Source organism: Solanum pennellii, chromosome 5 (genome assembly GCF_001406875.1).
Source record: "Solanum pennellii chromosome 5, SPENNV200".
NCBI classification, from domain to species: domain Eukaryota; kingdom Viridiplantae; phylum Streptophyta; class Magnoliopsida; order Solanales; family Solanaceae; genus Solanum; species Solanum pennellii.
Genome location: NC_028641.1, coordinates 9,109,769 through 9,124,950, shown reverse-complemented (window position 1 = coordinate 9,124,950; position 15,182 = coordinate 9,109,769). Strand labels below are relative to the sequence as shown.

The window sequence follows — 15,182 nt, the reverse complement described above, 5'->3', positions numbered from 1 at the left end:
GTATTTATTATGGTAAGAATAATTCAAATTAATTATTTGAAATTATTTCCATAATAAGAAGCCTCAGTAATTAATTCTATGGTCCCTATAGTGCCCATATTTAACTAGAATTCAGAGTTCTATTTCTATGGAAAAAGGAAGAATAATATGGGTTTTTCTAGTTTTCTAGAAAAACTAGGTTTTCTAGTCCTTTTTGGATTAGGAAGACATCTCTATAAATAGAGATTCTCCTAACCTAGCAAATAGAGGAATTAGTTTTCTATTTGATACTTGCACACTCAAGTATTGAGAGAGTTCGGATGTGACTTGGGATCACTGTAGAAGACCATAGCTATTGTTTATCTTGTTGATTCGCTTGAAGGTCCGTCTATCTTGTAGATTCGCTTGAAGGTATTTGTTCACGCTTCAAGAGGTATTTGTCGAATTAAATTTCAGTATGTTTATGTGTTCTCGTATGATATATGTTTTAGTATAAACGGTATTGGTTATCTATTATTCATATAAGTAGTAAAGATCTTGATATGCTTCAGTTGTGCATATAGTTTTCCAACATCATATGAGTGAGATAATGGCCAGAAATAAAAATTTAAATGACACTTTAGGCTCCATACCGAACAATGACAATCAAAGGTTTTACAAAAAACGACTAACCATCACCTCATAATCTAAGAAAATTGATATTCTGCAGATTAATACATTCAGATAGTCTAGGACAATAAATATTCATCCTTGAAAAGGGGACTATACGACATCTATAAAAAAAACTAGTTCATAAAAGGCGAGTAGTATCATAGTGTGAATTAAACAAGATATCGAACTAAACCAAAAAGATATTCAACATGAACGACTCGCTCGAAGAGACATCAAGCGATCATATCAGTGAAACGCAAAGTGGAACCCAAAAGCAACCCAGTAGAGTAGACTATGCTTACTCAGCAAAGATTCATAGGAAAAGGGAGACTGATACAAATGATTAAAACAAAAAAAGTGACATATTCTTAACATCAACATTTCCACAAAGATTCAACCTATGATATTGAAACAAAATACAAGAGAAAAACAAGATTACCTTTTTCTGGGTAGCACTAAGACGACGAGCTTAAATACAAAGAACTTCCACCACTGTGAGACGATTTTGATGATCTCCGAAAATAAAATAACTTTAAATTTGAATAGAAGCTCAAACTCTCTGTTGTGTTTTTACTGCTTCAAGCTATGTTTGTATTTTTTTGTCTCTGTAAACTATCCCTTATCAAGTATTATTTTTTTCAAAAAGAGTCCTCCCTAGATGTAATGGAATGAGAGTATATATAGGAAGAGAATTCACTCCATTAGAGGGGAAAATGGGCAGATTTTGAATGAGTTCTAATTTCAAATTTGAATTTCCTTGCTTTTTGGAAATATAGCATGAGATTGAAAATCCCTCGAAATGCGGAAAAGAGAATGGCGATGTGATCATCTAGGCCACTAGGTTATGTGTTCTACAAGTAGGTCACGTTTTGGATGAGTAACAGAGATTTGTTAGCCGCGATTTGGTGGGATTTTCCGGGTTTGGTGGGATTTTGCTCGTTGTTCTCGCGTGAAGAAGACAAGCGAGATAGGGTCGGCTATTGCGTGAACAAATTCTTTAACCCTAATTCTTTTAGTATAAGTACCTCATTATGAGTTCGAAAAAGGGAAAAAATTATACGGCAAAATTTGTTTGCATTTTCAGGGATTGAGTATACCAACTATTTCCAGATCTGCTTCAGTAACATAATATATTATAAGTTTCTTAAACTCAAATTTATAGATATCCTAGATGTTAAGTCAACGAGGATGAAATACTCTCATTGAAAATTATCTGTTGAAAGGAAACATCTCTTAATATTTTAATCTCTGGTCTTTTTTAATTCACTTTTTGTTATTTCACATAAAGAAGCCTCAATTATTGAATAATGTTTTTACGCTCTGATACCATGTTAAAAATAATAGTTTTTTTACAATATATATATAAGATATATTCTATATAACCCATACAAGATATCTATTACATATATAACTTTAGGCTATGATCTTTAATTTTATAAATATAAGAAGGTATTCCTATAATCTCGTCACAAGATCTTTAATTAAAACTCATTATTATTATAGTTCATGTCAATAATTTTGTCATTTTTTAAAATTTATATTGTCCAACATTTTTAATAATATTTTTTTAAATTTAAATTACGTGAAATTGAACAAAAATATTTTCCTGTAATAGCTTTGTGACACTCTAATCAAGATAAGAAGTCCTACATCGTCAAAATAGAAGAGATACGTTGAATATATAGATAAGCAGACCTTACAAATTAGTGACATATTTTAATGTTGTATGAATCTAGCTAAGAGTGGTCAATATTAGTAGCAGAGTGTAGGACTATTTGACAGATGTGCGCTGCCTATGGTGTATGCACTCCATTTTTCTTATAACCCCTCCTTTTCTCTCTGTCTCTCTTACTTGTTCTTTGTAAACTACTATCTGACGTTATATTTTAGGTCTTTCTACACTTCCATTTTTTCCTTTGCTCTCTCGTGATTTCTTTTGGGTTTTGAGACTTAAAACTCAATTTCAAAGTTGCGGTGCTCTTGTTGTTCTTTGTCTGCTGTGAAAAAAGGAAATGATTTCCCTGAAACGTGCTTCTGTTTCCAAGTAGGAATGCAGCATAAAACTTCTTGAAGTTGGCACATAGTTGCTTCAACGTCCCAATATATGAATTTCTTGCTCAAAACGGTGAAACTTGAATTGGATCTCGCATTGATTTTCAAATCAATATTATCCATAAATAGTGGTAATATATACATTTTGATTTACAATGGATTGTAACGTTTGTTTTGATTATATATGAAATCTACAAATCAAATACCATAATCTATAAAGGATACCATAATTTATAATGGTGGTAAATATTTCGTTTTAACAACTTCAACAATAAAAAAATGAATCTACAATTCAAATCCGTACAAGAAAGATCAAATAATTTAAAATTAACTATCTTAGGAACAACAATATCATAGAAATACCCAATACTTCTGATCATATTCTCGCAATTTTTTAATCAAATTTTTGTTGGCCTCGTGGCCATTTTATTTTTTGACAAGCAAAAGAGGTCGGGCCAAACGACCCAAATAAGAAATTAAAGGCAAGAAATTATCTAATCCACCTATAAGGTAACCCTATGAAATTCCGCCTCATTCTCTCACTTTTTTTCCTTGTCCATATGCTCCTTTCCAGGAGTTATGGAGACCTCTTGCTTCATCGTCTTCTCCTATGGGTTTGGTTTCTTCTTGCTCCACCCTTCCTCCACTTTCTGCAGCTCACGCAAGAGCATTCACTACTGAAAGGTAACACTTTTTGCTTCCTTTGTTTCGCCTTATTTTCCATTTCTTGAATTTGATCTTGGTAGCCTTTGTTTGTGAAGTGCTGTGAAGTCCACCAGTGTGTGGAAATCTTGGTGGTACCTATCTGGGGTCGTGAAATATGAACACATGATCCTCCTATCCTTCTTTAGGATTTCACTTCCCCCTTTTAGATCTGACCTTGCTTTAATTTCTTTCCCTCCTTTGAATTATTCCAGTTTAATTTAAGCGCTCTTCTACTTTGAATCGAGTTGAACTCCATGCTTTCTTGTTAGAGATGATATTGTACCCCTGCTTGTTTGGTGAACTTTTTTGCGTGTTAATGTATATTAGTTAGAGCTTTTTAAATGTAGTTGTAATGACCCCTCATATGTGGGCGTTCTCTTATGTAATTATTTCTGGATCACCCATTCACTTACAGATTAAGAATCTAATTTTGATTTGTCATGTGGTTTCATGTATTCTGTTTTTATCCCGATGAATGAAATCTATGCTTTGTCAATATTAATGATGCAGTTTCTTGGTTTTGGTAATTCTTCGAACTCTCTGAGTTCCTTTTTGTCTATGCTAATGATTGCTAGATTAGCTAAATAATACGCCATTTGATCGCCCTACCAGAAAATGTATTGAATTGTAACATTTTGTTGTTGTGCTTCTCTGATTATTTCATCCATGATTTCTCCAATTTCCTATTATACTATCTATGTCTGTTGAATAATTTTCTTTAGAGTGAGTGGATCAGTTTTAATAACCATGTTCTGTAAACTATTCATTGCACTAAACCTTACGGCCTCTTGTATTGCTCTTGCCTTCGCTTCTATATACATAGCAATACCAATTTTGTCTGCTTGTGCATAGATGAGGTCTCCAGTTCTGTTTCTTATTTAGAAGTTATACACACTCTCTCCTGAATTTCCTTTACTCGCACCATCTGTACTACACTTTGATTGATCTTCCTTAGGTAGCTTTAATTGTATAATCTGGTAGTAAGACCTTGGATTATGAGTTCTATTATTTTCACCATTTAGCCAAGTTTTCCCAGTTATTTTTGACTTTGAATTGTTACTTTTCACCGGCAATTAAATGCTCATTTTCACTTGTTGTACCAACTCTTCAAAGGTGGACTGACATCCATGCTTGATATGGTTCTTTTTTCTTTAACAAATTCCACATAATGAGAGTTGGCATAACTCTAAAAATATGTTTCAATTTTTTAAGAGCTTCCACATACCACTAGCTCTTGATCATCTACATCAAATTTCAGTCTTCTGTGTCCAAACTTGCTCATGAAGCAAAATACTTCCAAAGCTTTTGGAAAATGTCAGATGTTAGAAAAATATTTGACATTGTTTCCATTTGTTGTGTCTCATAACACCAACACCAGGATACAATGTTAATTCTCATTCTCCGTAAATTGTTATATGTGGCAGTCCTCCCCTTCCAAGCCCTCCATAAAAAGAAATTAATCTTTAAAGGCAAGCTTTTCATCCAAATCATATCATATGTATCCTCATTCTCCTTTTTCTATCTCATTAAATCTCAAGCCGATTAATTGAAAAAGAACCCTTTGAGTTGCCTATCCTCCAAGGTTTATCCTGATCTCTTATATTCATTACTAGAGAGAACTCACAATGTGATAAGTCATATCTTCAAAATTATACCGTAAGAGTTTCAACATATACCATTGATCTTCTATAATAAGATTTTTCTCCGAGAAGCTCCTCCTCCTCCCTTTATTTTCTTCCACATAGTACCAAGCCCCTTGTTTTGTCTAATCATCTTTCTCCATACATGAGATGCCCGGTGTCTTTGTGACATTATTGGATGCATTTTTTTACAATATTTATTCAACATAATTTCACTCCACAAAGAATTAGTGGATGTTGTGAATATCCATAATAGTTTAGAAAATAGAGCATCTGATACGTCATGCATCTATCTAAAACCCACTCCTCCCACTGATTTTTGTAAGCACATTGTTTCCCAAGCAATCTAGTGTTTCAATTTTACTTCTCCTATACTTTGCCATAATCTTATGAATCTGATTTATTACGCCCTTAGGAGGATTCAACACACATAAGATAAATAGGCATTGATTGTAAAACATGAGCTATTAAAAAATAGCTTCACCCATAAGTTAAAAATTGATTATGCCATCCCATCACTCTTCTTACAACTTTCTTTATCAGCTTTTCAAAATATGACTTCTTTTTCCTCCCGTAAAAATTCGGACATCCAAGATATGTAAAAGGAAAGACACCTTGTGAGACTCCAGTACAGAATAAAGAGCCTTTTCATGCAGTTATACATAGCTTTTGTTAAGGTTTATGAGCTACCCTGACACATTCATATCTCCGAGAAATCTTCATTATTTTTTTCATTGACCTCTTATGCCATGAACAAAAAGGGATTGCATTATCCGCATAATACAAATGATTAATCTCTCTACTCCATTTAGGCCTCCCAAATCTCTTCACTGCTATGATGAACACAGTGGGTTAGAGGGGATTACCTTGCTTCAGTCCTAGGAAGATTGAAACAACCAAAAGTCTTGCCATTAATTAACACGGAGTACTAGTTATTAGATATCAATCTCCAAACCATATAAATAATCCTCTCATCAAACCCAAATCTTCTCATAACTCGAATCAAAAGTATCCCTGACACCCTATCATACACTTAAGTCATGTCCAACTTCACCACAACAATATGGTATTCATTCCTCTTGTTTATATCTCTAATTATCTTTTGCCTTTGTAAAACATTTTCAGCAATGTTTCTTCCTTTCATAATACCCGACTGACTCTCAAAGATAATATCAGGTAGAACCCAAGTTATTCTTTTATGCAGTTGCTTTGACAAATCTTATTAGCAAAAGATCTCAAGTTGATAGGTCAGAAATCTTAAAATTTACTGACCTTCATTTGAATTAGAACTATATTCGTGTGAGAAATATATAGGTATCTCACCACCACAAAAAATAAATATCACCATCAGCCACATATCTTTCCTTATAACCTCTCAACATGTTTGAAAAAATTCTTCTAAAAATCCATTAGCTCCACATGCGTTCTCTTTATTCTAGCTTAACGCTACTTCCTTAACTTCTTCCTCTGTAGGCGCTCTTGTCATTTCGATATTCTATTTTGTAGTTATACATCTTTCGACCATTGCTTGATTCTCATATCATTGACCCTCTTTAAATTGTTCCCTAATATTAACTGTTTCCTCTTCTATGTTTTAAGTCTCACGTATCATATCCCCGCTCTGTCTAAATTTTGTTAATCATCGGTTTCCTCATGCCTTTTAGATACGAATGAAAAAACTTCATATTTCTATCCCCTTCTTTGAAATATTACATCACATCCTTTTGTTTCTAGTAATCCTCTTCTAGTTGATGATATTGTCTTATAAGATATTCAACTTTAGCTAAATCTTTTTTATTTGCCATTGAAGGGTTCATTAGCGATATCCTCCAAAGTGTCTATCTTCAAAAGAATAATCCCATATATTTCTTTACTCCACTACATCTCGCATACACTATTGTTATGATAATATCCAACTTCAAGAATTGTTTCCCTCCAACTTTCTTCTTTTTTTCATCATTCTTGATCAAATACTTGATTGCGTTGATTTCTTTGGCACCAAATCCTGAAATTCACCAATTTAAGTTAGATTAGATTATTAAATTATACTGTAGCCACTTAAAATTTAAATAAAAAGACTAATTCATATGTTGGTAATTTGTCATTTTATTCAAATCCAGCTCTCCTCTTTCTACTTATTTATTTCAATTTGATTTTTTATTTTATTTTATTTTATTTTTCTCTCTATGTTGATTGTTCTTTTTCCCTTTATGCCCTTTTTCTAACTTTTTTTAAACAAAACTTTATTAAAAAAACTTTTCCTTCTTCCTCTTTTCTTTATTTGAAATAATTTTATTATGATTTTTTTATTAACTTTTTTTTCTATCATATAAATATGATTGTGTTATTTAAAGACAAGTGTTAAGTTTGTGCAGTTATACTTTGTAATTGATAGCTAAAAAACACCGACAATCTTAAAATCTTGGATCCGCCATTGGCTCCGCGGTGTAATAGTTTTAAAAAGGATCACTTCAACCTGCCCCGCATTCCACCTGTTCCGCATAACCTTAAATTCATTTCACCCCACCTAGCCTTTACCCACCTCACTCCATCTGCCCCACCCAATAACCATCCCTATGTGGGACTATTTCAAACCTGAAATTCAGTCAAATCTATCTAACCTATGTGTCTCAGAGGAAAATACTTAACATATAAAAAAAATATTTGACAAGAATACCACGAATTATCGCATAACATAATTACACTTCACATTTCAAGCGTATCACAATGTGACACGTGACCAATAAAATCTAGTCAGATTCAACTCACCAACAATAATAGTGGCCATGACGTTAAGTCGTACCCAGTAAGGCTTCTTCTATCCATTATTGAAGATGTGAAACAACTATACAAATAATCTAGTTTGGGAGCAATGAGATTCGAAATAAATTTTATCAATTGTCGATCTAGATAAGCTTCATCGATATTTTTTTTTGGATAATTCAAGATTTTCTTAAAGTAGTCATTCAACCACACACTTGATGAATTCAACGTAAAAAAATGCTTATTATTATGAGAGGCGGAAAAATACACACAAGACATTACTTAGGGTACGTCAGACTATAATACACTCATTCCCCTTGCTTGTAATTCATCTTATTCTCATCACAGTAACTCTATTAAGTCCTAACTAAAGCTCGAAGGCTCTTAAATTATTGTTTTCCAATAATATCGTCAGACGATCACACCCCAAAAATATTCAACAAGAATAATTTTTTGTCTTATATTATTAATTTACAATATATTATTTTTACGTATCACTTTGATCATTTACTTTAGCAAGTTATACAACAGTAAGAATAATATAGCATTTCTTCTTGATATAATTCACTTGCGATTCAATTCTTATTATAAACCACTGGTTCAGGTGTACACACTAATGTGGCATGCACCATGTGTTTGAACACTTATGTTAATTTAGAGTGTGTTTGGTACGAAGGAAAATGTTTTCATGAAAAATAAATTGGATTCTGACTTCTTTTCTCATTATGGTAGGTGTGTAGAAAATATTTTTCGAATGTGATTGATAAATGATTTCGAATCGAAACTTGACCCAGACCCGGGACATAACTTTTGAAATGAGATTCGACTTCGACATCCCACTACAATTATCGATTCGGGACCTATCCCTAACACCTAATAGGAGACTCGACTCGACACTCAATCTAATACCCGACTCTCACACCCAACTTGAAACTTTATCCCAACATCTTATTCGACTCGACTCAAAATTTGATTTTTAGTCCTCACTGAAGATCTGGCCCGACTCAATATGAAACACATGAGTTGGGTCTCGAATTGAGCTTGAGAGTCAAGTCTCATCAAGAATCAATACTCCCTCTGTCCGTTTTTATTGGTCATGTTGCGCTTTTCTAAAGTCAATTTGACTAAATTTTAAACTTAAATTAGATTACGTTAATTCGATAATACTTTTTAAAAAAAAATAGATATTCAAAAACTATACAAAAAATTTATAAATTGCAATTTTTTGCATCAATATGATTAAAATATACATCGTAAAATGTTGATCAAAGTTCTTATAGTTTGACTCTAAAACCATGACAATTAATTGTGAACGGAGGGAGTAGTAAGATATTCCTAGATTAGTATTGGAAATCAATAACCCCAAATATAAGTTACAATGTAAATTAGTTGTGGTGTGAGGTTCAAGATGATTTTGAAAAATGTTTTCCTTATTTAAGAGAAGTTATTTTTCCTTAAATTTGAAAAAAAAAACAATTGATTTCCAAAATATTTAAGTCAACTAAACATAAGAAAATTAGGAAACATTTTCCTTCAGACCAAACACACCTTTTGGAATGGACTATAAAGATAGACTTTCATTGACTGAGATTAATTTCATGTGAAATACCAACTACAAACTACATATATTAATAGCTATTAGAAGGTTATCAAACTTTAAGATCAACCAAGAAAAAAATACTCTTGGAATAAATACATCCTTATTATCATGAAGGAAAAACATAGTTGAATCATAGTAAAGCTATAACACTTTCAATCCTCAACTTCAAAAGATTGCTCTCTTCCTCATTAGCCAGGAAAAGATTAATAAATCAAAGTGAGAGTAGATATAGGTATTATATTTAACTAATACTCCCTCAGCCCCGATTTATATGAGTCGCTTTCCGTTTTAGTTCATTCAGAAAAGAATGACATATTGTTATCTTTAATTAAAATTTAAATTTAAAATGTTCATTTTATTCTTAATGAAATAATTTATAATCATATAAATATCTATCACTTATTTTGAACCATAATTTTTTTTTAAAAAAAATAATGATTTCTTTCTTAAATTTCGTGTTAAGTTAAACTAGCTCAATAAAATAAGACAGAGGGAGTACAAATTATTGAACTTTAAGAAATTTATCATTTACAAGTAACACTTCAGAACTTTAGGAATCCTCTAATTTATAATTTATAAAATGTTGGCCAGTTATATTGCTAAAGAGCTTAATCTATAGTGTTTCTTTCCTTTTGTTTCATAACTCTATGGCTCTAATTTTCCACACGTGGTGTGAGGTTCAAAATGATTTTGGAAAATGTTTTTCTTACTTCTTCAAGGGAAGTTATTTTCCTTAACTTTGAAAAAAATTGATTTTGAAAACATTTCCAAAACATTTAAGTCAACCAAACATGAAAAAAATAGAAAATATTTTCCTTCATACCAAACACACCCTTAGAAATGGACTATAAAGGTAGACTTTCATTGAATGAGATTTCATGTGAAAAACATAAAATTAATAGCTATTCAAAGGTGACCAAACTATAAGATCAACCAGGAGAAAAAAACACTCTTGGAATAAATACATCATTATTATATTATGAAGGAGAAACATAGTTGAATCAAAGTGATTATTGTTCTAAGAGCTCAGAGGGCTATCTGGATTATTTAGAGAAGCTATAGCACTTTGAATCCTCAACTTCAAAAGATTGCTCTCTTCCTCATCAGCCTGGAAAAGATAAATTAAATCAAAGTGAGAGTATATTTTAGGTATTATATTTAACTAATACTTCCATTATCCCAATTTATATGAGTCGCTTTTCGTTTTAGCTCATCCAAAAAAGAATGAAACATTTTTTATATTTAATAATAATTTAACTTTGAAATGTTCATTTTATTCTTAATGAAATAATCTATAATCATATAAATATCAATAACTTATTTAAACCACAAATTTCAAAAAAAAAAACTATTTCTTTCTTAAATTTCGCGTTAAGTTAAACTAACTCAAAAAATGAGATGGAGGGAGAATAATTTATTGAGCTTTTCACATGGTAAGAAATTCATTATTTTATAAGTAACACTTGAGAACTTTAGGAATCTATCTAATTTATAATTAATAAAATGTTGGCCAGTTATATATCCAAAGAGCTTGATTAATCTATAGTGTTTCTTTCCTTTTATTTCGTAACTTTCTGGTTCTAACTTTCACATGATTTATTTAATTTACAAGATTAAACGTTATTTTTCATAGGTCATTCTACTTTACTTTAGATTAAGAATACATAATTTTAAAAAAATCTTTAATTTTAAAAATTTGTGTCAAGTTAAAACCAAACAATCAAATTTAAACTAAGGAAGTATATGATTGGACTTCAAATATTTTTAAGAAAATAAGTGAATTTCTCATTTGTTTATTTTTGTTAGATATGTAAGCAAAATATATTTATTTAAACATTTATTATCAAATTAGAAAACAAAAGTAGATAGTGGAAAAAGACAATAGAAGTAAAAAGAAACAAAAAAAGAGGGTGAGGAAAAAGATTGTGTTACCTCAATGTAAGTTGTGTTGAGAAGTGTCTCAGAATAAGCAATAATATTTGCAGTAATTATTTTGATATTCAAAGATTCGAATACATCACAAAGTTTTATCATTGTATCTTTTCTTTTGATGCAAGTGAGGTTCACCACCACTATCCTGTCTCTCATCGAAGATACCCTCAACTACAATTTTAAAGAAAAAAAAAGATAAGTAACTTTTATCTTATGGAATATCTTCATTATAATAAAAATGCATAATACATGGCATCTTACTTTTATTATGTCATGTAATATATTTGTGTTTATTTATTTAATTTTATACAAATTTAAATATTTAATTGTATACATTCAAAGTTGAAAGGTACAAATATCACTTTAAAGGATATATTTATATATTCTGGCTGATAAAAATGAGTACTAAAAAGTGTGATGTGTAAATATTGTTTAATTACCTGAAGAACATCAATAGGGGAAGAATGATATCCATACTGGTGCTTATCAAGTGTTTTAGGGTTTGAGAAATCAAAGGTTTCATGTTCAAGATGGGCGCTATTCTTGTTTGAGGTTTCGGATTCAAGCTCTGATATCTCTCCTCGAATTCTCCTATCTTGCTTCTGCAATTCTACAATATATTCAATTGCATCTTTCACTATTGAGGCTTTATCCATCTGGAAAAAGGAAAAGGAAAAATTAAAATGCTTCTTCGTGATGTATATATATTTAATGTAATTATTGTTATGAAATATTATATGATGTCCATTAATCTTCTTTATTAATGCACTAGTAATAGTAAACTTGGCTTCCAAGTTACTCGAGACTTATAAATGGATAGTTTCTTTGTCCCATTTTATATAACTCATTGTTTTAAGTCGATTTTTAAAAAAAGGACACATTGCTATATGAAGTAACAATTTTACTTTAAAATATTTACATTATTCTTAATAAAATGATATACATATACCTATCAACTATTTAAAATAACACATTTCAAAAGTTTTTTTTCTTTCTTTCTCGAATTCTGTACTAAGTCAAACTAACTCATATAAAATGAAATGCAAAGGAGATAAAAGAAAATTGGAAATTCTTTTCCCTAACAAAGACTATTTGTGTTTCACCTTGGTTATTTTTGGAACAAGAGCTCTAAGTGCAAATAACTTCTCTTTGAGTTTGTTCCTCCTAATCCTTTCTGATACAATGTTCTTCGATGATTGTGACCCTTCTGGCGAGCTTGAATCATAGTGTGACGACATAATTGGCTCGTCCAAGTAGCTACGAAATGTTACCTTTATCAATTTCACAATAACAAAAATACAAAAAATACTATATATGAAAGAGCATGAATCAAAGTTTACCTATCTTGTTGAAAGAGCAAGATTGTTTCCAAATAATTGTTATTCTCTTCAACCATGTTTTCCATCTTCTTTGAAAAGAGATGGACAAGTTGAGAGAATAAGAAAAGGGTATATATAGATCAGAAAACTACTTCTTCTTACTAATAATAGTTATTCACCGTTAACTTTAAACATGAATTAAAAAATAATAAAGAATAAAAAAATAATTTTATCAAATGACCTATTTTGAATATATGTCATTAAAACATTGAGAAACAAATATAGTATCTAATAGCAAAAATTATAAAAGACACAATATAATCAATATTTATTTATTTTATAAAATAAACAAATATTATTAGATATTACAAAATAATATAATAGACCAATAATAATAAATAGAGGAAATATAATGTATGAATAAAATGAACGAAGACAATAATACAATAAATTGATCAATGATAAGTATTTGTCAAAAGGAATCCGAGTTCTTTTGACCTACCAAGTCTCATGGAATTTCATCTCTCTCCTGACTTATTTAATGCTTCATTAATTAATTTTTATAATTGTCATTTTATATTTTTTCGAAAGTCAATTTAATATAAAATTAAATAAGATTATATTAATTATTTTTTTAAAATAGAAAAAATTAGATATAAATTATACTAAAAGTACTATAAATTATTTTTTATAGTAATATAATAAGAAAATAATTCATAAAAAAAGAAATTATGACAATTAAAAATAGACGAATATTTGTATATGCTATATTTTTTAATAAAATAATAATTGACATGATTATATTATCACACTATCTAAGTACATCTTTATTTGTGCTATTAACATACTTGTTTTATTCTCTTTGTTTATGTTTGAACTTAATAAATCTTTAGATAAAATAACAATTAGCATGATTTTTATCAAACTATCTCTATTGACAAATATTTAATATAAAATTTTAAACAATAAATAATTAATATGAAAAAAAAATAATTTTGTTAATATATAAAAATAAAAATTAATTTTAAACACCGTGAATTGAGAGAACAGTCCTATTATTAAAACAAAAAATTGCGTGTGGGACTAAAAATCTAAAATAGTCAAACAAAATTTAATAATGTTTGAATTTTTTAACAAAGTTTTCATACTGTAGCGTGTGTACATAATTTTGCCGCATTTTGTTGAAAAGGATAAATAATCGGGTGAATTAGAGTTTTTATATATTTTTTTACTCCTTTTATAGTTTTATTCGAGAAAAAAAATTCTTAAATATTTGATTAATTATAAAATTATTTTTTTAAAAATAAAAATAAAATTAAATCGACTCTAATTACAGTAAACTAATTTTTTTTAGAGACAAACAAAAAAGAGACCGTCACGTGAAATAAGACATGGCGTTTTTTTTTTTTATCTTTTCATACTTTTCCGTTTACTAAGTATTAAAATAATAGAAATATACATTATAACGTCACAAATAATTTCCCTATGTCATTAGGTGATGTAATAAATGGTGACGCTATAACTAATTCAAATTTAAATTTTGACAATGTAAGTCTGTTTTCTAATTTGTTCAAACGTGAAACACATTTATGAGTATAATGTGGACGAGATTATTATAATGGAATTGCTTAAATACACAGAAATTATTTTTTTACTTTCGTGCACTTTTAATAGTATTAATCTCCTTTTAAAAGTTTAGTTATAAAAGTTTTAACTAATATTTTATGATGATTTTTTTCATCATAAAGATATATGAAATGTAACGACCTGTTTAGTCGTTTTAAGCAGCAGATTTTATTTCTGGAAAAACTGTCTATCTATTTTTGTTATTATTTTATCACAATCTTATGCTCATGCAATTTATATTGAGATCGATTTCCTGATATGTAATGGCTATATTTGAATAGTTAATGTGTCTTGGAACTTAGTTTTACTTTTAAAACTTATTTAATTTATTTGTAAACTTGTTAGATTAGAAAGTAAATAAAAAAAAATTAATTAATTAATAATTTAAAAAAGTTATCTGAAATATGTTTTAATCCTTTTAATTTAATTATGATAAAAATAGCTTATCTTGATCAGAAGCATATGAATACTATTAATTTAAGTGAAATCGTTAATTAAGTGGAAAAATAAATCTCATTAAGAGATTCATAGTTAAAAATAATAATAACAACACAAACATCAAAAACAAAATAAAAACAAAAACTAATAAAAAAAATTAAGAAAGTATAAAAAAAGAAGAAGGAAATTTAAAAATAAGTAATAAATAAATAAAAAGAAGAGAAATAACGTGAGTAACAAAAAATGAAACAAAAGAATTAAAGAAAAGAAAAAAAAACATAAAAATAAAATATAATAAAAAGTAAGAAGAAGAAAAACAAGAAATTAAAAGAAAAAAGAAGAAGAAAAAGGAATTAAAAAAAAGAGAAAAAAAACATAAAAATAAAATATAATAAAAAGTAAGAAGAAGAAAAACAAGAAATTAAAAGAAAAAAGAAGTAGAAAAAGGAAATAGAAACATTTTAAAAGAAAGTAAAA

At 29.2% G+C, this 15,182-nt stretch overlaps 1 protein-coding gene across 1 annotated transcript; it reads right to left on the bottom strand.

Moving 5' to 3' along the window:
* Positions 1-10,231: 10,231 nt before the first annotated feature.
* LOC107019973 (transcription factor bHLH35-like) lies at positions 10,232-12,753 on the bottom strand. The gene is made up of 5 exons (XM_015220320.2): positions 12,663-12,753; positions 12,426-12,579; positions 11,763-11,978; positions 11,323-11,493; positions 10,232-10,498 (listed from the first exon to the last, which is right to left on the bottom strand). The coding sequence occupies exons 1-5, from the start codon at positions 12,725-12,727 to the stop codon at positions 10,409-10,411; spliced, it is 696 nt and encodes a 231-aa protein (XP_015075806.1). The 5' UTR covers positions 12,728-12,753; the 3' UTR covers positions 10,232-10,408.
* Between the last annotated feature and the right edge of the window lie 2,429 nt (positions 12,754-15,182).

Coding starts and splice junctions, on each gene's coding strand:
- LOC107019973 (XM_015220320.2), bottom strand. CDS start 12,727: ATGGAAAACATGGTTGAAGAGAATAACAATTATTTGGAAACAATCTTG. Junction 11,979..12,425: donor TTGTTCCAAAAATAACCAAG/GTGAAACACAAA, acceptor TCCTTTTTCCAG/ATGGATAAAGCCTCAATAGT. Junction 10,499..11,322: donor TCAACACAACTTACATTGAG/GTAACACAATCT, acceptor TATCTTTTCCAG/GCTGATGAGGAAGAGAGCAA.